General features: G+C 37.3%; 1 protein-coding gene across 2 annotated transcripts in view; it reads right to left on the bottom strand.

Moving 5' to 3' along the window:
* RYK (receptor like tyrosine kinase) overlaps positions 1-25479 on the bottom strand; it is a 92616-nt gene that overhangs the window by 16742 nt on the left and 50395 nt on the right. The window contains exons 7-13 of one of the 2 annotated variants that reach the window (XM_032143578.3): positions 21721-21821; positions 18483-18608; positions 15480-15566; positions 9619-9688; positions 4440-4572; positions 2437-2546; positions 2116-2275 (exon numbers count right to left, since the gene is read on the bottom strand). In XM_032143578.3, the coding sequence (XP_031999469.1) occupies positions 2116-2275; positions 2437-2546; positions 4440-4572; positions 9619-9688; positions 15480-15566; positions 18483-18608; positions 21721-21821 (787 nt within the window). Of the gene's footprint in view, positions 1-2115; positions 2276-2436; positions 2547-4439; positions 4573-9618; positions 9689-15479; positions 15567-18482; positions 18618-21720; positions 21822-25479 lie in introns of both variants that reach the window. The other variant, XM_032143577.1, reaches the window with a different exon arrangement.

Raw genomic sequence — 25479 nt, 5'->3', positions numbered from 1 at the left:
GAGAGGCCTCAGGAAACTTACAACCATGACGGAAGGAAAAGGAGAAGCAGGCACCTTCCTCACAGGGTGGCAGGATGGAGTGAGCGCGAGCAGGGGAAATGCCAGACGCTGATAAAACCATCAGATCTCGTGAGACTCACTAGAACAGCAGGGGGGAACCTGCCCCCCATGATCCAATTATCTCCACCCTTGGTCCCACCCTTGACATGTGGGGATTATGGGAATTACAATTCAAGATGAGATTTTGGGTGGGGACATAGCCAAACCATATTAATATCAAATAGCACATAGTTTCTAAAAAGGAAAAAAAATTTATTTAGTAGTTAGAGTTAATGAAAGGATTTTTCCCCTTTCTCAAATTATTCTCATGTTAAGGATTTTAGAGTATCGGTTTTTCAGTAAAGAAATCTTAGATCATTTCAATTATTGACTGCAGTGAACTGAATGGTAGCCCCAAAGATATGCCCATGTCCTACTCCCCGAAACTTGTAATTACCTTATATGACAAAACATGTGATTAAGGACCTTGAGAGGAAAAGTTTATTCTGGATTACATAGGTGGGTTCTAAATTATATGTACCCTTTTAAGAGGGAGGCAGAGAGAGTTTCAAAGACATATGTGGAGAAGGTGCTATGAACTTGGAATGGAGAGATGGAACCACAAGCCAAAGAATGCCAACAGCCACCAGAGCTGAAAGAGGCAAGGACTGCTTCTCCACTAAAGCCTCTGGAGGGAGCCCAGCCCTGACTACACCTTGATTTCAGACATTTGGCCTCAGAAGTGAACCACGAGACTATATTTCTATTGTTTTAAGCCACCAAGGTTGTAGTAATTTGTTACAGCAGCCACAGAAAACTCATATACCGAGGAAATGAGTATATACCAATTAATATACTTAGCGTACAGTAATACATGATTAAAAGATTAATTCTTAAAACATACACACTTTGAAACAAAAGAGTAGCCCTAAATTATAAAATATAGACACACAAAATACAATGATACAGTAAGCCCAATTCTTACAGTTGAAGCTTAGAAGCAAATTATTCTATAGGATTTTACATATAACACAAGCAGATTATCACTGAGTGAACATATGTGGGACCCTATAAGCAGAAGTTTTACCTAATCCCTAAATATTCTGCAACAATAATAAAGTCTAAAAGGCAAGAGACAAGAAAATAAATTACGCTTAGTCTTCCAAATAAGACTAAGAAATCAAGTGACAGAAATTTTAAATGGCTGTAAAATATCCACAAGTGAACGTGGCTTCTGAAACTATACATCACAAAGGGCCCAACTATGATCTGGCTAAGTGGCAAAACCACCCAAAAACTTGACAAAAGGAAGAGGATGACGGGGGGAACTACAAATTTTATGGGCCATAACACTTAGAAGAGGTCATCTGAAAACATCTTTATGATCTGGCAATGATTTGGTCTGTCTCATATAAGAAAGAAATAATAATGAAATTACTGTAACCTCTCTGAGTCTCAAAATCCTCACCTTTAAAACTCGGATACCACAGCCTACCTCCTAGTGTTAATAATGCTTCTGTCAACAGGCGTGGTGGCTCACACCTGTAATCCCAGCACTTTGGGAGGCAGAGGCAGGTGGATCAACTGAGGTCAGGAGTTCAAGACCAGCCTGGCCAACATGGTGAAACCCCATCTCTACTAAAAATACAAAATTAGCTGGGCATGTGTCCATGGTGGCACACGCCTGTAATCCCAGCTACTTGGGAGGCTGAGGCCGGAGAATCGCTTGAACCCGGGAGGCAGAGGTTGCAGTGAGCCGGGATTGCACCACTGCACTCCAGCCTGGGCTACAAGAGTGGAACTCCGTCATAAGAAAAAAAAAAAAAAAAAGTGCTTCTGTCAGAGCAGTACTGTGAGGATGAAATGAGATTACACACAGTGCTGGCCTATGGTCTGGGTCACAGCTCCTCTCCATAAACTGGTTGACTGGCAGCCAATTACACTTGCTTTCTGGATAAAAATTTCCAGGAACAGCTAGCAGACTTTTTAAAAACCCAAAAGACAAACATAGTAAAACATTTAAAAACAGAAAGCTGTTTCTCTATTCTTTTGCTATCTGGGGGTCCCGGCACTTACCACATCACTAGCACTAGAGAACTCGTTATTAACCAGACTTTCAAGAGCCATCCAACGAACTGGCCTGTTTTCATTGTCCCCCAGACAGTGATAGTCCATGGGGAACAAGTCTCTGGAGAGGGCGTTGTCTGTGATCTTAACTTGAAGTGTGTCATCAATGCTGAAAAGTAAAGACATGAACATCAAATGCAATCAGAGTATCAAAAAGTAGGGATCACCATCACCCTTAAATACAACCCAAGTCCCACTGTGACTCGCAGAGAACCCCAAATCCAGGAAGCACTCTACATCAAGTGACAGCATCAAGCTCATGGCACCTACACACAGTTCCTGGCAGCCAGGTCTTTGTGGATGACTTCCCTTCTGGCCAGGTAGCTCATTCCACAGGCAATCTGAATAGCCATGTGTACCAGGTCTTGTTGAGAAATTGCCTATGGTAACAAAAAATAACATGGTTTGCAAATAGCACACAAATATGATGGCACTTTCTTAGTTTCTTATTTTATTCCACAATCCTACTCCATCCAAAAATACTGCTTTAAACCTACACACAGAATTTTTAAAAGCTATTTCTTGACCAAGACTATGTTCCCATATATCCCTATACTTATATCAACTATAGTCCTTATTATTCTGTAATCTACCATTTACTCTCTGTCTCCTTTCATCTGTTAGATGTATCTCCCCAATATCCAGCACACAGAGCAGCTGCTCAATACATCTGTTCAGTGAATGCTGAGTTAGTTCTCAAGGTAATACTTCAAATGTTTATAATTCAGTAATCTTTTTTTCCCCAAAACAGTAGTTTGTATTAGGAGATTCTCTCCTTGGGATTATTTTCAAATTAACACAAGTCTAAGCCTGGTGCAGTGGCTCATGCCTATAATCCCAGCACTTTGGGAGGCTGAGGTGGGAGGATCACTTGAGCCCAGCAGTTTGAGACCAACCTGGACAACATACTGAAGCCCCGTCTCTACACAAAATGATTTTTTTTTAAATTAGCCAGGTATGGTGGCATGTTCCCGTGGTCCCAGCTACTCAGGAGGCTGAGGTGGGAGGATTGCTTAAGCATGGGAGGTTGAGGCTGCAGTGAGCTGTGACCACACCACTGCCCTCTACCCTCGGTGACTGAGATCCTGTCTAACGAAACAAAAACCAAAAATACCCTGCGGCCGGGCGCGGTGGCTCACACCTGTAATCCCAGCACTTTGGGAGGCCGAGGCAGGCGGATCACGAGGTCAGGAGATCGAGACCATCCTGGCTAACACGGTGAAACCCCATCTACTAAAAATACAAAAAATTAGCCAGGTGTGGTGGCAGGTGCCTGTAGTCTCAGCTACTCGGGAGGCTGAGGCAGGAGAATGGCGTGAACCTGGGAGGCAGAGCTGGCAGTGAGCTGAGATCATGCCACTGCACTCTAGCCTGGGCGACAGAGCGAGACTCCATTTCAAAAAAAAAAAACACACACACACACACAAACCCAAAGTACGAGCTCCTAGCTTTTCCCGCTGATGTGCTCCTCTAGGTGTATGACAGTACTTGGGGCTGAGGAATAAAATCCTTCCCCAGGTAATGCAGATGAGCCACAGCCTCTAACCACTTGTTGAGAATCCCAGCTTTAGTCTTGTCAATTTACAAAGCATATCATACATATTAAGCCAAATACTCAATGCAGCCTTTGAACCCACTTTCTCCTGGCAACTATAATAAGTATACTACTATAAATCCTAAAGCAACTTAATGGAACAACAAGATACAGCTGACAGCAAAAAAAAACCCACTAGGCTTTACTACCACTACCATTATAATATGCTTGGTATCTGACCTTTGCTTTACAGTCATAAACACAAGCAGGGAAGAGAAACACTCTTAGATGACTGCCATCTTACAGCCAAGCATATTAACAATACATACAATTATCTCCCACAATCTAGACCTCCAGTCATCACCAGCCTTTGGTATAGTATGAACCAAATGGCTCTAGAAAGTCTGTTTCCATTCCTAAGAGGAAGATCTAGGACAAGTACCCTCAGTTATCAGGAAAACACCTAAGATGGTATTACAAAGGGTTTGAGTTGATTATGAGTAAGTACACAATGAAAATATAAAGAAAACTTCAGCATCAGCACAGTGTAAGCCTCAAGGCAGGAACATAAGCCAACATTTTCCTTTAAACCAACAGGTTATAAATATCTTGTGGTTCATTTTGAGGTTCTTTTTTGCAGGCCTCTAAACAGTTTATATTTAAGAATGTTAATATCTACTTTCAAAGACATTATCAGAAACTAGTGGTAAATAATTGGTATTTGGGCAAATTTTCTCACCTGTGGATTATTGGCCTCTACTAACTTGCACTGCCGTAAAAACAATTTAAGATTCCCCCAATTCATGTAAGGCAATATCACCATGGGCTTTTCTCCTTCTTCTATACACACATGGGTAATAGGAAGAAGATTTCTATAAAATAATAAAAAATTGGGAGAAAGACAAAGGAATCCAAAATGTTAGGGGCTTACTTCTAATAAAAATAATCTAAAACAAAACAAAATCCCCAAAATACTTAAAAACATGATTACCATTAAAAATGTAAAATTATAAGTGTTCTGTATTTTAAACCAGCCTTAAGTGTTCCCCATATATGTGCATATATCCCCATATACGCACATTCTTGGTAGGGAAAAGTCATAAACTCAAAGTTGCTTCCTGTGAGGTGGATTGTCTGAAGGCACACTCTAACCACACTAGATCTTTGCTCTAAAGGGCAATTAATCAGAGACATCTAGAAACTGACTTGCCCATGAGCGTATTATGATAATAATATCCCACTTACTCCATTATCACACATGAAAAAAGAAAGGCCCAAACCAGACTGTGGTCAAGAATATGACCATCAAAAAAGGTCTCTAAAAGGCTGTAATGCCACAAAAGCCAAAAAGTCCTTAGCTGGTCACACTGGATTTAGAATCAGATTTTTGAATCCTAGATTTACCAATTACTATCAGAGTGACCATCTGTCTCTTGGCTTTGGTTTCCATTCTTATAACACTGGGACCCGACCAACCATAAAAGGTTGCTGTGATGTGCAAAATAAAACCAACCACGTAGTGGATAATCCTGTTCCTATTTTAATTTCTATGGCATACATACATACATTTCATCCTATTGTCTAATAACACCTCCTCCACTGACATCTGGAAATAACTGCTAATTTTTCCCAAGGTTATGTAACTTTTTACATAATTATATCATCTTCCCCACTAAGCTAAAAATTGCTAGAAGACAAAAACTAAGGTAAACTCAATTTTTACACCCAACACTTTGTATTCTATGCTATATAGAACAAACATTTAATAACAAATAACAGTAACGAATAGCCTTAAAACATTCCTACTCCTTAACTTAGCAAATTCTGCTTCTAAGGATGTTTAATAAGGAAATACATCAAACATCAAAAAGCTAGTCAATGAACAAGGATAGTTAGTGTGATATTAGTAAAAAGTAGCAAACAGCTTGAATGTTCAAAAGTAATGAAAGAATAATAGGACAATAAGTCACAATTGGTCACAATATGAGAATATGAGTAAAAGCTTATCTTACAAGAAAGTAAGATACAAAATTCACATTTGCAAGATAATTATAAAAATGGAGAAAAATAATAATAAAGGTCTGCATGGAAATATGCAAAGAGTTAAGAGTTGTCTTTAAGTTGTGAGACTATAGATAATTTCAGCTTTGTTTTCTGTATTTCCTAAAAATTGTCTTAATTGAGCATGTATCAGTTTTTAAACCCCAGTTATAAAACTGTGGCACAATCACCAGTGCACAAGTGGCAAAGCTGTGCGCTCCCCTCATATTTGCAGGAGTTACTAACATGGAAAGCACTGACCCTGAGGAGGTGGGAAAATGAGGACTTAGAGATCAGCAAACCTGTAAGAAGCAACCTCTCTATAACTGCTCGAGTGGCAGTGATTAGGAGTTCCACTTTATATGCAAGGAAATCCACGCTGGGAGAGAAAGTTTAGGTAACCTGCCAAGGACAAAGTGCAAGTACACGGAGAAAAATATCAAATCTTCATCTGATTCAATACCCTTTGCATTCCCCTGGACCACTAGACTTTCTCTCCAGAGGAGCAAGGGAGACCACATGGGAGATTACAGAGCCTCCTTTCCACCAACTCCCATGAATACTAAAATGACTACAGGTTTACACTCAGGATTAACTTGGGCATACCATTAAACACTGTTGCCCAATCTATTTAACATATCAAAGATTACTTCTGTTTCTTTCTTTGTGACTGAAATTCATTTAGCAGAGTTAAAGACATTTTATCCATTAGGTTTGCTGGGTGAAGTCAAATCTTTTATTCCACTACCACAGGATTAAAAATCCACTGGTAGAACTAACAAACTTCAAGAAAATGTTTCAAAGTACAAATAGCTGTTTTTCATTCTGCCCATTTTGTAATGAAAAGGAGATAAAGGGGAAGGTCTGGATCTCTAAGAAGAGTGAATGAAAGCAGGAGATGCTATAGAAAAGAAAGAAGGTAGAGGAAGGGTAGGTTCCGTGGGGCTTGACACAAGAACTGCCTCTAATTCTCAGTCTTGTTGAGGGTGCTTGCAGAGGGAGAGCTGTGAGCCATTTGTCATAAGAAGTGTTCACCATCAGGCATCCTTGGGCCAATGAAGGGGCCAAACTACAAGCACAAGAATACTTTGATATGAAGCACTTCTAATGAAATTAAAATAGGTTAATATCTTTTATGTATACAGCTATTTTAACTTTTAATAAAATTATTTTCATAAATTCCAGTGGAAAAATGTGTGAAAAGAAAGGATTTTAAAATGCTTTAAAACACTTCAATACGTGTACAATCCATAACCATGGATGTTAAAACATGAAGCAAACATGCTGTGTTACATACCACAACCAGCTAAAAAGGTAAAATCTAAAAACACGTGTCTTTTCTCGCTGAATAAATTCTATATTCTATTGCTTGATAAATTCTATGATACGATCTCTAAAGATCATTTCGTTTTCATTCTTTCTGCCTAACACAGTTCCAAGTGCAAAATGGGTACTGAATGAATTAGAATAAAAGAAGGAGCAAACAAATACATAAGTATAGCTATGAACAGTCTATACATATCAGGGATCAAAACGAAATGTGTGATAGGCCCTGGTCACCTTAAAAATGAAATGAACTGCTACAGTGAATGTAAAGAATAATATACTTTCTACATGCTGACAATGTGTTTTATTCATTGTAACTAGGATTCCTGCTATCACCTCATAGAAGGAAGAACAATTAAGCATAATCAAGCTATAACCTACCTTTACAAGACTTTCCTCAAGGACTGAATGCCCAGTATCAAATAACCCCAATTTAGTATGTCATGTCATTCCTTTCCCTAAGGACCTCCTGAGACTGCTAATTCATCCTGGTAGGATGCTGCAAAACCTTACAATCCAAAACTGCATGAGACACAACACTGCAAATGCTTGCTCTGAGCATTTTAAGTCAAGGCATCTTTAAGGCTACAGTGAATATAAAACTGTTTCTTGGGAAAATCCTGGCTTTGTCTACATTTATCCCTGTTACTCACTTCTGTGCTGAAGTGATGCAAACCTTTCACTGGGGTAAGAACATTGGCTAGGTATCTAAGTAATAGGTTAATATTATATACTAGGATTAAACACCTTTGGCCCTTCTCCCTAGAGTCAGTGTAATAGACCATTAAGCACTTTCAACACTGCCAAAAAGGACAATATTCCAACTGTTTCTTTCCCTTCTGCTACTGAGATTATCAACTTTTAGCATTTCCTTCACCCTTGGTTGCCCAGAAGCTAGGAGGTGTTTTATGTTCAGTCACAGTAAACATATTTGTTCTCCTTACTTGCTGGCTCATTTGTTTTCTTTTCTACCACCACAATGCCAAAAAACTCAGTTTCTTTTTCATTACCATTTTATTTATTTTACTGTGGCTGCCTTCTTTTTAGGTCCTCAAATTCTTCTGCATATGAACCAAAATATAACTAAACTTTTAAATTTAAAAGCTCTGGGTAGTCACCTTATTTTTCAGCAGAACTCAAGGAACTGTCTAAAGTATACAGAAACTATATTTTTTCAGAAGCCCATAAACATCTTCCAACAGAGATGACCACAGTTCTATTTTTAAACATATGTGATCAAATTTTCAGTAGACATACGAATTATGTTGACTCTACATAGCGCTTTAAAAAAATTTTGCTCTAATGTTGATACTGTCACGCATTACGATGTTATATTTAAGCTGCTTCTGGCTCAAAAGGTAAAAGTTTTTGTTATAGTTCTGTGAACAGGACCAATATCAAGCTTTTAAAAAAGGTCTTCATGGCCAGGCACAGTGACTCACGCCTGTAATCCCAGCACTTTGGGAGGCCGAGGCGGGAGGATCACGAGGTCAGGAGATCGAGACCATCGTGGCTAACACGGTGAAACCCCGTCTCAACAAAAAATAGAAAAAATTAGGTAGGCGTTGTGGGGGGTGCCTGTATTCCCAGCTACTCAGGAGGCTGAGGCAGGAGAATGGCATGAACCAGGAAGGCGGAGCTTGCAGTGAGCCGAGATCACGCCACTGCACTCTAGCCTGGGTGACAGAGCAAGACTCTGTCTCAAAAAAAAAAAAAAAAAAAAAAAAAGGTCTTCATATAGAACTATAAGTAGTTTTTAAAAATCATGCTATGGCATGATTGTATACCAGAAATTAGTTAAATAAAATGTGGTACATCCATTCAGTGAACTACTTACTATGTAGCCTTTTTAAATGGCTACATGGATTTACAGTTGCCAACATCGAAAGTCACATACATTGTTTTGTTAAATTAAGAAGCATGTTAACTTTGTCAAAGACAACAGTGGTATTACGATTATAAAGAAAAATATCTTCTTTTCATTGAAAATACATGCTGGGCATGCACTAAAAGTACTGAGATGTCTAATTTATTATAAAATATTTATATACACAAATATATAGATACCTGTATCTGGAGATATGTCTCTAGATACAGATGGATAAATACATAAACATACACAATACAGAAAATATGGCAAAATGTTAACTATCACTGCATCTAGAAGGAAGATTTATGCATGTTTATTATACTTGACTTTGAGGTCCTATACATTCAAAAATCTCATAACAAATATTTTTTAACATATGTAAACCATCATCCTATTTTTTAAAGGGAAATGTGCACATAAATATGTATAAATTATTTCTGGAAAGATTAGCTATGATTATCCAGATGTGGGCTTACATACTATTCTTTGTTTTCTTTTATACTTTATCGTGTTTGTAAGTTTTGTGCAATGAGAATGCATTTCACTTTTACATTCAGAAAAAAAAATTAAGCTATTCCACAAAGCTTTCAATTCAGAAGTCATCACAATGTTCTGTGCATAAAAATGCAGCATCAAGTGTTGCCATGCTCAGCACTGAAATGCTGGTGGTTTCTCCTCTCACCTGTGATGAAGACCTCGCAGCTTACAACTTTCAGTGAGCATCATTGTCACCTGAATTTCAGAAGCTTGATCTATATATAAAGAAAAGAAATTGTCTTGAATAATAATACTACATATATGGCATTAACATTTTCTGCTATTAATAAATACTTTGAACTATGAGGTACGTAGGTTTTCATTATAAGTTACAGGTAAATCTAAATAGATCTAGATAAAAATTCTACTGCAGTCCCATTAAATAGGTCAATTTTCCCAGAAATTTTTATATTAAAATCAATTAAGTTTCCATAAACAAAGCAGAAAATGCAATAACAGACTGGAAAAAGATATGCAACACATAAGGCATATACACTGCTAACTTCCTTTTTTCCTATTTAAATAGTTCATATAAATCAATAAGAAAAAGAGGCAGAGGATATAAACACACAGTTTACTGAGAAAATAAAAAACAAATGACACACAAGATTACAAACGACTCATGGCCTCAGTCCTAAGTAAAGAAATGCAAATTAAACCAGTAGATGCCATTTCCCCTGTCAAATTGAGACACAAAGAAATTCCACTACCTACTATTGAGAGTTTGGGCAAGAGTGTGAGAAAACAGGTTCATCAATAGTAGCTTGGATAGATGGAGAAAGCAACATGTAACAAAATTTTGAAATGCAGATATACCTTGCATCATCAATCCCACTGCTAAGAGTCTCTGTTACAGATATAGTCACAAAAGCTCATCTATGTACAATGTAACAAGTGCACTGTTCAATGGCAAAAAACTCAACCACCAAAGTACCCACTAACAAAGAACTAATTAAATTGACACAATGGGATACTATGTGGCTACTTTTGAAAAACGAGATACGTACTGACAGAGGAAGATCTCTAAGTATATTAAATTTCAAAAACAAGGTACAACTTGTGTTTACATATCCTAATATTTCTTACATATTAAGGAATTGTTTACATATGACGGCTACTTTTCAAGATAGGAGAATTTAGGTTTTGTACCTTTCTGTTCTGTTTATACTTCCTAACCTAACAAACATTACAGGTATAAAATGACTACAAAAGTTATGATTGGAGATTATGGCCTATTCTGTTGCTTTCTTCTTTCTACTTCTCTGTGGTTAAAAAAAACAAAAAGAACTAATAATACAGTAGTAAAAATATAGTTAACTTTCATATGATAACCAAAATTAGAATTATGCCATTTTAGTTTTAGTTTCTAAACTCATGGTTTTTGGTCCAAAGTAGCAAAACAGAACAAACGAACTTTTAGGTCAATGTTTTTGAAACAAAAACATGATAATGCAATTTATTAATATCTTTAAGTGTACATCTCCAAAGGAATTTTTAAGCCTTCAAATATTTGCACAAATCCACAAGGATTCCTCATCTCACAGGGACCACGACCTTAACAGTATAGAGGAATTTCTCCACTGCTTGAAAAGAATATTTATATTATAAAATTGAAAATGCAGCCAGGTACAGCGGTTCACACCTGTAATACCACCACTTTGGGAGGCTGAAGCAGGGGGATCACTTAAAGCCAGGAGCTCAAGACCAGCCTGAGCAATACAACAAGACCCCATCTCTATTTTAAAAAGTTTTTTTAATTAGTTGGACCTGGTGGTGCACACTGGCAGTCCCAGCCACTGTGGGGGTTGAGGCTGGAGGACTGCTGGAGCCAAGGAGGTCAAGGATGCAGTGAGCCATGATTGCACCACTGCACTCCAGCCTGGGCAACAGAGCAAGACCCTGTCTCCCAAAATAATAATAATAAATAAGAAGTGAGTTTGAATTTTAAAAAATAGTTTTTAAATGTTAAAACAAACTTAATAGTATATTCTTAAAAACCCTTTCAAAGAAACCCATAATGAATTTTTACATCAGTATTAAAAATAGCAATAATAATTTGTAAAGCTCAGGCTGGCAACATGGTGAAACCCCATCTCTACAAAAAAAAAAAAAAAAAAAAAAAAATTAGCAGGGTGTGGTGTTGCACACCTGTAGTCCCAGCTACTCGGGTGGCTGAGGTACGAGGATTGCTTGAGCCCAGGAGGTTGAGGCTGCAGTGAGCTCTGATTGTGCCAGAGCAGTCCAGCCTGGGCAACAGAGTGAGACCCTGTCTATAAATAAATTAATTAATTAAATAATAATTTATAAAGCTTCGGACCAATGCAAAAAGAGGAAGAGAGAAATGTAAAAGACTGGCAAAGCCAAGATTCATATTCTAGACCCACGAGGAAAATGCTGAACCAACAATAAAACCCACCCCACTGAATTCAGATACTATGATTGTCACATTTGGTCTTTAAATGTGGAACCGTCAAAGCTGAGAAATGTCAAATTTCAATTACTTCCACATCTACCCATTGGAATCGCATTCCTGCTTCACTTCCTCTTGCTTCACTTCCATTACTTGCTACTAAGTGTCCCCTTTCCAAGCAACTTCTCTTAGTTAAGACTTTTGTAGGAATGTAAAATGGGTAGACAAAAAGCCAAGGATCTGAAACATTTGGAACTTCTTTGGAAAAGGCGCTTCATACCAGTGTGTGCCGGAATAAACTCTAAGTGTCTACAAACTACTTAGAATGTGGGATTTCTTAGTAAATGGCAGAATGTGCCTTTATTACTCTTTCTATAACCTAAATAATTTCTAATGAAATTATGGCCAGGACTATTAGGCTAGTAGGATCTTTTCAAGACTGAAAACTAGTAATAGTTGGAGGTCCCCGCCCAGTTAAAAAGACTTTTACCATTCCCTCAACTGGTAAGGAGATCTAAGTACAACAAATGGTAATTTCAGAATGTGTCATTTTGTACTTACTTTTTTCAAGTTTTTAATTTTGATAAGCATGTTCTATTAAAGCAAAGGACACTTGAATGATGATCTAAGAAAACTCAATTAAAGATAAAATAACTTTATTCATTTAGTAAGAAAACCTCATTTTCTTGGATTCCTTTCGCAGTCTCATCCTAGTCTTTTAATTTTACATAATGAAAGGTCTATCTTCAAGATGTACACATTTGAAAAAGGTACTATTAAATATATTCTAAAAGTTACAAGGATGCACAAAATGATTTTTAAAAACAAACACTTGCTTATTTACAAAACTATAAAAATTTAGTAGCTATAATAAAGAAAATAAGAACTTAATACCAATAAATCCAAACCGATTCATTTATTTTATGGAATTCAATTTCACAATATTTACTGTGTAAGATTTGGGTTGCTAATTTCAATCTCTGGAAATTTATACTGGAGTATCTATGAAGTCTCTGTATAAAATTATGAACATTTTTAAAAGCCAAACTCCAATTTTCTGCTTATGCCTAAAGGCAAAGGTCAGTGCCTTCTAAAACACTTTTGTATTTTATGCTACACTTCTAATTGTGCAACATGTAACAAAGCATACAGATTTGTGAAAGACCTTGGTCAGCTCTATGTGGCTACAAGTAAAACCATAAAAACAGCATTCCAAAATAATCAATCTCAGAGACAGTCATGTGGCGCTCTCTCTCTAACAAATTTGAGGCAAGTATCCTGGTCAATGCACTTCCCCTCTGTCCCCCATAAGGACTCACTGTGCTTTCTCTTATTTCCGCACAGCTCACAGAGAACATTATAATTACAGTGGTAAAGCACAGAAACAACATACAACATAGTCTGCCGTGACTACAAGTCAAGTACCAGTGACTACAAGTCAAGCATATACGGAAAGAGAAGTCTTATCTTGTGAAACAGTCCAAGTATACTCATTGTGTTTTCTTATCACTATTATTTCCTCTTATCTCCCCTTCCAACCCTAAATCAACCCAATTTTGTATAAAAACCTCCTTCCTTAATTAAGAACAAGTCAATAATAGCCCAGTTCCACACAGTCTATAGAATACTTACAAACCCTGGAAGAAATATTTGAATTAAGGAGTTTCCTTAAAAAAAAAAAAATGAGAAAAGAGTAACAAAACGCTGTTGTTTAATAACCTATGGTTCAAATTTTACATTTACAAAAAGTAATATGTAAACTCTCCTAGTTAGAAAACCTACTGGGACCTAACTTACACTTGGTCTTAGCCAAAAGGACAAGAAAGGATGGACCTAACATAAATATTACCCTTTAAAAGTGTTTTTGGTGCTGGGAAGGGGTGAATGAATAAAATAAATATTGAATGATACAGTAAGTTAAACCACTTGTTTAGAAAATATTAAAGAGGTGTGTGTGTATGGATGTATTTGTAGCAGCCTTAAACAAACAATTTTGTTCAATTAAAAGCAATTCCAAAGATTTTTTGTTAGATTGGTACAACCCAACTTTTTACAACCAATAAACATAAAGCCTTCGTACTTTCCAAGTATTCCTTTAAGTAAATTTAGAAACAGTTCTTATAAATTAACTTCATAAACTGTGTAAAATTTTTTCACTTTCTACCCATAAAACTGAATTTAATCTTCCCTTCAGTTTCTGAAGGGAAAGTGCTAAATTTGTTTTTAGATATTATTACCATGTCTTCTCAATTTACATCAGACCTGATAGACATTAAGCACCCTATAAATTATCACATTTTTCTTTCTCTCTAGATAAGCAAATAAGACTTATCTCAAAATTATTATTATCATTTTTAAAAATTAAAACTCTGTCACCTAGGCTGGAGTACAGTGGCATGATCAGGGGTCACTGCAGCCTTGAATTCCTGGGCTCAAGCAATCCTCCTGCCTAATCCTCCTGAGTAGCTGGGACTACAGGCATATGCTACCACACCCAGCTAATTTTTTTTTATTTTTTGTAGAGACAGGGGTCTTGCTATATTGCCCAAGCTGATCTTGAACTTATGGGCTCAAGCAATCGTCCTGCCTTAGCCTCCCAAAGCATTGGGATTACAATTGTGAGCCACTGCACCCAGCTCTTAATTCAGAACTATTTAAGCTTTTACAAGTATCTGTTGTAAGTAATTAAAATTCTAGTATTTTTTAAAGTCTTGCTAATCTACCAGTAATAGGAAATAAGCCATATGCCTGCATAAATAACACTGCAGCATCTTGATAGGGAATCCATTTAATTAAATAACTTACATACATCAATAAATTAAAAATTAGGCATCACATTTCAAACGCTGGCCCAAAAGAAGAATATGTGAAAACATTTATTTCGTTCATGACAATATAAACCAGTGCTATCTTTTAGAGGACAATCTAACAATATCTTTTTTTTTTTTTTTTTTTGAGACAGTCTCTGTCTCCCAGGCTGGAGTGCAGTGACATGATCTCGGCTCACTGCATCCTCTGCCTCCCGGGTTTGAGTAATTCTCACGCCTCAGCCTTCTGAGTAGCTAGGATTACAGGCATGAGCCACCACGCCCGGCTAATTTTTGTATTTTTAGCAGAGACGAGGGTTTCATCATGCTAGCCAAGCTGGTCTTGAACTCCTGACCTCAGGTGATCTGCCCACCTCAGCTTCCCAAAGTGCTGAGATTACAGGCGTGAGCCACTGCACCTGGGCTCTATTAAAATTTTAAATGTACACACCCTTAGGCCAGCAATTCCAATTATGGCTATATCTGCAAAAGTATACCAACATTAAATATAGTAACAATGAAATCGAGTGGATGCAGTTTGACTTGCCATTAACTGAGTAATATCTAATAAATGTCTCATGTCTTAATTTAACAGACTTGTTTTTCTATACTTAATGAGAACCCAAATTTCCAAAACAATTAGGCTCATATAAGACAATTTTTGTTTTCAGCTAAATTAACATGGACTGATGTAAAAAGTCTGGCACACACTGGGAAACTGAATTTTGCTGGCATGAGCCACCTGAGACAGAAGAGCATCATGGAAATACTACGGAAAAAAGATCCTACCTTTAACTGTTTTGACAAATGCTTGTTTTTCTTTATTTGGATCTTTTTCATCTATTAAAATCCCATGGAAAATACGCCCAAAAGTACCTAAAAGGAAAAGTAATAATTAATGAGATCATGTAACCTTCATAAAATTATAGTACAAAATTTTCTGGCATAACATAACATAAAACAAAAATAACAAGGGCATATGTGATCAACAACATTACTGTAGCCCTAGGGTAAAAAGACCCAAATCTTTGGTTTTAACGACTGTTGAAAGTTTTTTGTAACTATTACACATCTTAACTCGCTTTCAGAAACACCATATCTAAACTAAGTATAAGAAAATTTTCCTGAATTATACTAAATAAACTAATGATATAGCCAGGAGCACTGGAGCTCAGTAATGAGGTATCCACAATGGCATTTATGAGTTTCTGGGCTTAGCCTCAGAGAAATGACAAAAAGACAAAAATGAACTTTCCTCTCTACTGCAGAGCCTTAAAAAGTAGCCAAGGAGTACAAGTTTTGGATCCAGACAGTCCTGGGTTCCATTCCTTCTACCACTCACTCCTCAGAAGGTCTCAGACAAGCCAATTAGACTCTCGGTTCACTGGTAAAATGTGTTCCTAAAAACTCTTAGAGTGAGAAGAGGCTGGGCGCAGTGGCTCACGCCTGTAGTCCCAGCACTTTGGGAGGCCGAGGCGGGCAGATCACGAGGTCAGGAGATCGAGACCATCCTGGCTAACACAGTGAAACCCCGTCTCTACTAAAAATACAAAAAAATTAGCCGGGCATGGTGGCGGGTGCTTGTAGTCCCAGCTATTCAGGAGGCTGAGGCAGGAGAACGGTGTGAAACCGGGAGGTGGAGCTTGCAGTGAGCCGAGATTGTGCCACTGCACTCCAGCCTGGGCAACAGACTCCGCCAAAACAAAACAAAACAAAACAAAACAAAAAAACTCTTACAGTAATAAGAGAAGTTAGTTATGACCTTTGGGGGTGCTAGGGAAGGAACTAAGAAAATCCATCTAGATTTTATTACCAATTTTGTAATTGCCCATAAAAAGCTCCCAAACAAGGTGATCACTGAAAACGAATCTCATTTTACTACTGCTCACTAGAAAACTGTTTACTTTCCTTCCTTCACAATTTAAAAGATAAGCCTGCAAATAGTTTCACTTTGCTGCAGATACCATGCACACAAATAGGCTTGTTCTAATGCCTTTCACTCTATGAGGTGGAGTTGTTGGTATCCATGTATCAGGTTTCACTGTGGCCTAGAGACAGAGTAACTTGTATGCTCAAGGCAGAAAAGACTTTGGATAATCTTCATTTAAGACATTTTGCTTGAAGCTGAGTAAATATCTTCAAACACTCTAGTCAATACACAGAGCTACACACCCTGACCTGTCTTCCTCACGAAGGTTTTCCCTTCTCTCTCCACCCAAGTTCACCTTGCTTGACTGAGCTTCTTAACTCTCTTGCACTGCAGCACTGCAAAACCTCCTGTCTCCTCTTCCCAGTACCTAGTCCCATTTTTAAATATTACTCCCAAACATAGATTTACATATACTTAAAAACAATGGAAGCAAGGAACATACACAAAAATATATATGTACCTATTACTTTACCACAATGTTACAGCAATTCACGTTCCTACCGTAATGTAAAAGAGCGTGTGTTCCTCCATACCCGTCAACCTAGAAATTATCTTTTTACTTTTTCACAATCTAACGTGAAAAAAAAAATCGCATGTAACTATTGTTTTCTTTGCATTTGTCAGAGTTCCAGTGAACCTGACCACCTTTTTAAATGTTAATCGGCCACCATATTTTCTTTTCTGAAATCAAAAGAATTTTAAAATAAACTACTATGGGCCTGAAAAGACCAATAAAGAAAAACTCTACCTGGTTCAGAATTCCTTCTTCTCAAATCATACCACTGCAACAGATTGCCTATTATATCCCATTCAGAGACCAAAAGAAACTGCAAATATAACATTATTAATTTATCTCTCTTTTTTTTATTCTTTAGGAAATGCTACCTGGTCTACTTACTCTTTTCCGATTGCAAAAAGATCTGCAAACTAGTTATGCTTAGAAAACAGTCAACTATAACAAGTGGCAATCATGCATTTTAAGACATACCGGAAAATCTGCTTCCCTTAATTACCATTTGCTTCTGGGGACAGTTTAAGTACCTGACTTAGCTGTGATTGACCTAAATGTGTCCCAACCAGCAAAGGAATACATAACGAGGACTCATAAGTATCCAAAGCATTCCAAACTGAATTACGGTGGAGGTAAAAAAGTAATTCTCTAACAACATGAAGAGCTCAGTGCAGTATTTTATTATTAATTTCTGTCCTCTTCTTTCAGCATCTCCCTAATCAATACCCCCCAATTCAAAAAGGAAAGCAAGGCCCAGTGAGACGGGAAGGGAAGCATACTAATACCTGGCAAACACTACTATGTATTAGTTCATTTACTGTACCTAATTTCATCTCATCTTTATAACTAGTCTAAGAGATGACAACGCAGTCCAAATTTATAGAAGAGGGAAGTGGAGACTGAAGACATCACGTGATTTCTCCAAAGTCACACAGAGAATAAAATGTGGGATTGGAACTTAGGACCAAAACCAAAGCCCGTGTCCATTTCTTCCACTACAACCCTCAAGTTATCCGTCCAGAGAGAAAGTAACTTAGAATATCTCAGAGAGACCTGCCAGGTAGTGGTCATTTTAAATAAAAACTAAACAGAGAATACACCTTAAATATAGCCAACAGTAATATACATGCTTTAATATACTTGAAAATCAAGAACTGCACCAAAGTTATACAAGGCCCATTCAAGCATAGGAGAAAATGAAAATAATTTTTATAAAAGAAAAACCATACAATGCTTCCTATCCTTATCTTAGACACAAAATGAGATGAAATTTTTTAAATTTTTGAAAAAATTGTCTATAGTGGTTAGCATCAAATCATACTTAAAAAACTGACTTTGAGATAATAAATACCTTCTTGGAGTACATCTTTTAGAGTTATCCTCTCTCTGGATATTGCTATATCCTTCACCTTGGCTTTGGCCTCCAAAAGAGTGACACTTCTCAAGTCGTTCTTCTCTATCCGCAAGGTAGGATAACCTAAGGAGCCAACAAAGCCAAACCAAGCAATATAAATACCCTTATTATGGTATTGGGGTCAACTAGCTCAGTTAGAACCTCAGGACTCAAGTCACAGGAATGAGTGTAAGACTCATAAAAGGAAACAGGCATATATATGAATCAGGAGAGTTATGTGAAGGCCACACTAAATGTTAAAGAAATGTCTCCTCACCCACCACACTACTCCAAAATGTTAAAATTCTGAACTGCAACTAGAAATCCTAAAAATAGTATTACCATAACCACCACTTCAATTGCCCTTTAGCCAAATGAAACAAGCTTTGACCTGTGAAATTTCATTTAATCCCTCTTATGGACAGTTTTTCTCCCAAAAGATTTTCTAATATAGTCTCTTAACAAACCAACTTTTCAAATGAAGAGATGTTTGAAAAGATTTTTTTCAAACATCTCTTCATTTGAAAAGTTTTGTTTGAACAAACAAAAAGTTTCAAACAAAAAGTTATTTTTGTTTGAAAAGGCTTTTTTCAAACAAAATACATAATCAATGTAATTATTCTGGTATTACCACATCCTAGTAAAACCACTGTGAGATTCGAATTTAATAAGTTCCCTTAATTCCCATTCATTCTTAATTCAATGACAGTAAAAACAGAATTTACAGCCACAAATTAGTTTTCACTTCAAGAAAAAAAATGTTAGAATAAGAGGAAAATCTGGTGTTAGCAAGCAGAAGTTGGAATGGCATCTCCAGATATTGGGAAGAAACCTCCTCCTAAAATTAGTGGACCTATGCAATGATCATCAATGGTTGCCAGGAGAACCACATGAAAAGTTTTGGGCCACTTTACAATGGATGTAGACTGACACCACCTGAAACCACTGATTGGCAGCAGTTTGACTGTGATAGACTGTCTAGGTGTGTGAGTACATGTGAATGTTTATGTTTAATTCTACCTGGAGTTGTCTTAGTTTCTTGGATCTGTGCTCTGTTGTGTTGTTATCTTAGAAAATTCTTGGCTACTATGTCTTCAAATATTTTTTTCTTCCTCTTTTTCTATCTGTAAACAAATGTATTTCTATTGACCTTTTTAAAAAGTGTTTGTTTTTAGTATATATACATAGTAAGTAAATTATCTAGCTCCTTAAGGTAATGGCCACATTTACAAACAAGTAAATTTCTTATTGATGGCAACAATTTTTAAAAGATAAATAAATTTATTTCCCTTGACTTTTTTTTTTTTTTTTTTTTTGAGACAGAGTCTCACTCTGTTGCCTAGGCTGGAATGCAGTGGCACGATCTCGGCTCACTGCAAGCTCCACCTCCCGGGTTCACGCCATTCTCCTGCCTCAGCCTCCCGAGTAGCTGGGACTATAGGCGCGAGCCACCACGCCCAGCTAATTTTTTGTATTTTTAGTAGAGATGGGTTTTCGCCGTGTTAGCCAGGATGGTCTTGATCTCCTGACCTCAAGATCCGCCCGCCTCGGCCTCCCAAAGTGCTGGGATTACTGGCGTGAGCCACCGCACCCGGCCCCTTTGACTTTTTTAAGAAAGTATTTCAGCATATATAACAATAATTCCCTACTTCTTTGAGGTCACATATAACAATTAAGAATCCATTCTAATGAGCAAAGATTGATATCTAAACATTAAAAGCAATGATGTGCCTCTTCTGAGTAGCTTAAACTACTTTCGCATCTATTGTATTTCCTAAAAAGCATATATTTCTTTCTTCATTAGTGGGAAGAGTAGCTGCTATTATTATTTCCCTTAAATTTTGTTTACTGTATAATGCCTTCTCCCCTCCTTTTTTCTTGCCACTGTCTTATTGAAGAAACTGGGTCGGCTACCCTGGAAAATGTTTGGCCTCTAATTCTTCAAGTAGTATTTCCTGTAAACTGTAAGTCAGGTCTATAATCTTGATCAGATCCAGGTTAATTTGTAGGGGGTGCAGCAGGGAGAGAAAAGAATGCTCCATGAATGGTACATCATATCCTTGGGTAAGAAATACCTAGGTCTCCTACTTTTAGTAATGCTGAGTTCATCAGTATATTCAGGTGGTGACAGCCTGATCCCTCAATGGCAGAGTTCCCCATTTTCCTTTCAATCACTGATGATCTTTTTCTGAATCAACTATTTTATCAGGAGTTGCACATGAGATTTTCTAATTATATAATTTCTTCCACATTTATTAGCTGAGAATCATCTGTAAAGAAAAATTTTCTCTCATCCACCAGCACCATCTGGTTACCCTGAAATACAGTTCATGTAGTCAGTTGGTAGAGTAAGGTATTCATTGGGGCCTTAGTCACCTGTCATAATGAACAATTTTGTTAAATAAGGTATTATTACAAATTTGTGGATTTTTACACATTTTACGTTTTAATTCATTATAGTCATTATTCATTTTGATGATCAAATGGTCCCATCTTTAGCCAGTGGAAGCTCTTCAAGTCTTAGCCATTTCCTTGATATCTGACTCAGCAACACGTCCCAGGCTTATCTTGTTCACTTCCTAACCCAGACCTGGAATCAGCCATTTCTCCAAAAAATCCTGGTTCTTTTTCATGGGAGACAGTACTGGAAAACCACAACAGGGCACTGGGTAGAGGACAGATATTCTCAATCTTATTTTACTAAAGAATAAATGCCAGTACAAAAAAGGAAATCAGATCCAACATTCTCAACTCTCCAGTGGTAGCTAACTTCCTATTACGATTAAAAAACAATGTAAAGTCTTCACCACGGCCCATAAGACCATCAAACAATTCCTTACAGTCTAAAGTCTCTGCCTTTATGCAGCTCAAAAGTTAATTCCATATAGTTACCTGAAAAATTTTCCTTTTGAATTTCTACAGAAGTGACTTAGTAGCCCTTTTAGTATAATAAATCTATGGAAATCTCCCCAAAGCCTCACTAATTCTAGCAAACTTAAATTTCATTTTTGATACCTCAATTTTAGAATGTTTCATTCAATGCTCTAGAAAGCAAAAGTTGAAGAGCATACCTAATTTTGCATACTTTAGATACAATTTACACAACATGTCCCACAAGTCACTAACCATGCAAGACCACTGGGAAGCAGCATAGACAACTTGAGTAAACTGGCTTTAGAATTAAATTAACTCTTACTGGTGATAGGAGTTGCATTGTTGGGCGTGTCAGCTCTCAGATACTGAGTCGTCTGGGTGGATGGCTGAGACAGCCCTTGGGAACTACTGCTGGCACTAATGCTGCAAACAATTTTTGAGAGAAATATTTGACAAGTCAGTTTCAATGAGAAATTTCCTTTTTCCATACATACAAAATGCACATGGCCATTATAACTAGCCTAAAATCCTGACGGAAATCACAATAATTCATCATGTTCCATACTGAAATTTTAATCTAACTCCTATAGAGCTCTATTTTTTCTTTCATTTCCATCTCCAAAATCATTAAGCAAGTTCATCTTATCAAAATTATTCAGAAATGTAGGTACTAGTGCTCAGACACCTCAGCTAATTGTCCTAAACTTCACACAAAGATATGTTAGGGAACTATGGATCATCTCTCAAAAAAAGAGCCCATGTCATTCAATTAGATTGCTTTTTAGAAAAGAAGAAGAAAGACAGGCCTCTTTCAATGATGGCCCAATATCAAATGGCCTACAGATAAAGAAAGAGCAAACCAAATCAAATGTGCCAACATGCTCGGAGCTTAGAAAGGAGTGTTAGCCGGGTGCAGTGGCCCACGCCTGTAATCCCAGCACTTTGGGAGGCCAAGGTGGACAGATGACCGGAGGTCAGGAGTTCGACACCAGTCTGGCCTACATGGTGAAACCCCGTCTCTACTAAAAGTACAAAATTAGCTGGGCATGGTGACGTGTGCCTGGAGTCCCCGTTACTCGGGAGGCTGAGGCAGGAGAATCGCTTGAATCTGGGAGGTGGAGTTTGCAGTGAGTCAAGATTACACCACTGCACTCCAGCCTGGGCGATAAAGTGAGACTCCATCTCAAAAAAAAAAAAAAAGTATCAAATTTGGTTCAAGTTTATGTAATCACAATACATTTTGCTTCTTCTGCTTCCCCAATCCCTCCTTTTTATCCAACTTCTGGGAAATCTCTAGTACTTGAAACATTATATCATATTCTCTAAATAATACAGGACACTAAGAAGATGATAGGTTCAAATAATTGTAAACCTTGTGTTCAAGATTACTGCAAAGTAATGCTGCTCCAGCATGTAGTTTTGTCTTTTCAGCGGGGAGAAACCTTGTCTCTTGGGTACATTTCAGTCTCACTGCCTTAGTTCTTATAATTTTGCAGCAGTGGAGACGTGAAACATAGAAATTCAGCATGAAGGGTGAAACCAGACGGCAGGATAGGTCTTTCAATGCCTCTCTTAGCTACAGGATCAGCAGTGCCCAATCAAGTCTCCAACTTTCCTTAATATGCAAAATCTTTTAACTGACCACTTCCCACATAATAGTTCTGTATTTTCAAAAACTGGTGATTTTAAAAAATACATAATAAAGCTGAGTGCAGTGTGAAGCCTGTAGCTGCAGCTATTTGGAAGGCTGAGTTAGGCAGATCACTTGAGTCCAGGAGTTTGAGGCCAGCCTGGGCAACATAGTGAGACCCTGTCTCTGAAACAAAACACACACACACACACACACACACACACACATATATACAATGACAAAGGGCTGCTATGTAATCTATAACATTTATATATGAATGTTTATTTTATCAATTTCAAGAGCCCATATACAAATCTGAAAAACGTAAATAGATAACATCCAGGCAATGAGGACTGTAAGTCTTTATGTAGCCTTTCTATGGCTAACAATACAATATACTACTATCTGCTATTGTAACCAAACACCTGTAGAAAGTCATAGCAAAAATTAAGATAGGAATGTCCTGCAATAAACACTTGGAGAGCACTTAAAATATGCAAGCCATTCTGCTCAGCACAACCACAGATCTCAAGATACATGTTTGCCTAATGAAATGCGCCCCCAGCATGCCTTCCTTGAAGATGTCCATCATTTTAGGTTATCTATTAGATTGGTGCAAAAGTAATTGCAAATTGCAGTTTTTGCCATTGCTTTTAATGACAAAAACTGCAATTACTGCACCAACCTGATACTTCTTCTTGTGATGCTGCAGTTAGCCCTGTTTCCCCAGCAACTCTGCGAAGATACTTTGCAACTCAAAGAGACTATAATAAAGATTCGTTAGGCTATCATCTGGTCAGAGTGCTGGAAGAGCTTCTTTGGCTCAACGTTATTACAGAATTGATCTATATGAGTTTATAATGCAGTGGGTATAGGTCAATAAAGAAAAGAGATGAAGAGCCTAAACCGTGAAGTCAGAACTGCCAGTATCATCGATTACTAGCTGTACGGCCTAGGACAAACTATTTAATCCTCTGGAACCTCAAATTCCCTGTGGACAGAGTGTGCATAACACTATCCTCTGATAAGATTGCTAAAACAATTACATGAAAAATAAATAAGTAAAGCATTTATTGCCTGGCCCTCAAACATATCTTTATAAATTATTGTTACTAATTTATAGTATACTACTATAGTTATATTAATTATGTGAATATTATGCATCTCCAGTCGTTAGAACAAAAAGGAATTACAGGACTCTGTTTTACAGTTGAGTACCACTCAAAAATCAAACCAGATATCAAAGCTGTTAGAAGTCCAGACTTCAATAATGGGGAGGGAAGAGGAGCATTAACATCCTCAAAAGGGAAGGAAATAAATGGGATTAAGATAATCTACCTCACAGGATTTTTGTGAGGCTCAAATTGTATGAGATATGTGAAAGTACTTCTTAACTATTATCTGCAACCAACATCACTGATGACTAAGTGCACAGACACAGTCTCTCCATTAACTGAACAGTAGGTGGCACTCTTGTGCTACCTCAGAATTTTTGAAAAAAACTGTAGGCACACAAAGGTGTTACAGGGACATCTATGTCAATTTTTCATTCCCTCAACAGATATTAAGTGGGTCCCTAAAATAAGCAAAGCACTATGCTAAGTGGTCAGAACGAAATTTTTTTTGAATCCAAGACTTACTGTCATGAGAGAAGCAAGAAGCAATGAGGGACCTACCCCTGACATCCATTAAAGTCAACACCTACATAGCTATACCACAAGAGGTGGAAAATGAGATTAAAATGTATATTTGCTAGCACTTAATAGTTTATAGCCAGTCTAAATAAATTATCGATCTAAATAGATTATCTCATTTGATTTTCAAAAGCAAGTAAAATTATGTATGGAGATACTAACCCTGTCTTAGAATGAAGTCAGAACTTTGGGAAAGATCATAATTTTCCTTCAAAACACTTATTACAATTTGTACTTTTCTATTTTTCTCTGTAACTCCACTTCATCCATTCATTCCACAAATATTTATTAAGTATCTACTACATGTCAGGTACTGTATTGGGTGCTAGAGATACAGCAATGAATGCAACAGACAAAGATTGTGACCCCTATATTCCTGTAGGGATTTTTTTTGTTTAATATCTGTCTCACCCAACCAGACTATAAACTCCACAAAGACAGGACAAGTGCCTGTTTATTCACCTCTCTTTCCCCAGCACTTAAGCCAGTACCTGGCACAATAAGCAGCAGGTGGGCCAGAGTGAGCCCCAGTGACAGCTCAATTAACACTGAGTCAATCAATGAACAGAGAAAACCACACTTCCCTGGAACAGAAAACATAAACCAGACAGAATGGTCATTTTTGACACAAACTGTTGTGAAAAAAGCAAAGAATGATTGGTATAACAAAATGGTTTTTTTCCTCCCTCTATTCATTGGTTATTCAACCAAATAGTTAGAGTATTTTACTATGTGTCAGACAGTTAGGCATTAGATA

This window comes from Hylobates moloch, unplaced genomic scaffold (genome assembly GCF_009828535.3).
Source record: "Hylobates moloch isolate HMO894 unplaced genomic scaffold, HMol_V3 SCAFFOLD_22, whole genome shotgun sequence".
NCBI classification, from domain to species: domain Eukaryota; kingdom Metazoa; phylum Chordata; class Mammalia; order Primates; family Hylobatidae; genus Hylobates; species Hylobates moloch.
The sequence above is the reverse complement of the archived record's forward strand: the minus strand, read 5'-3'. Positions and strand labels throughout refer to the sequence as shown.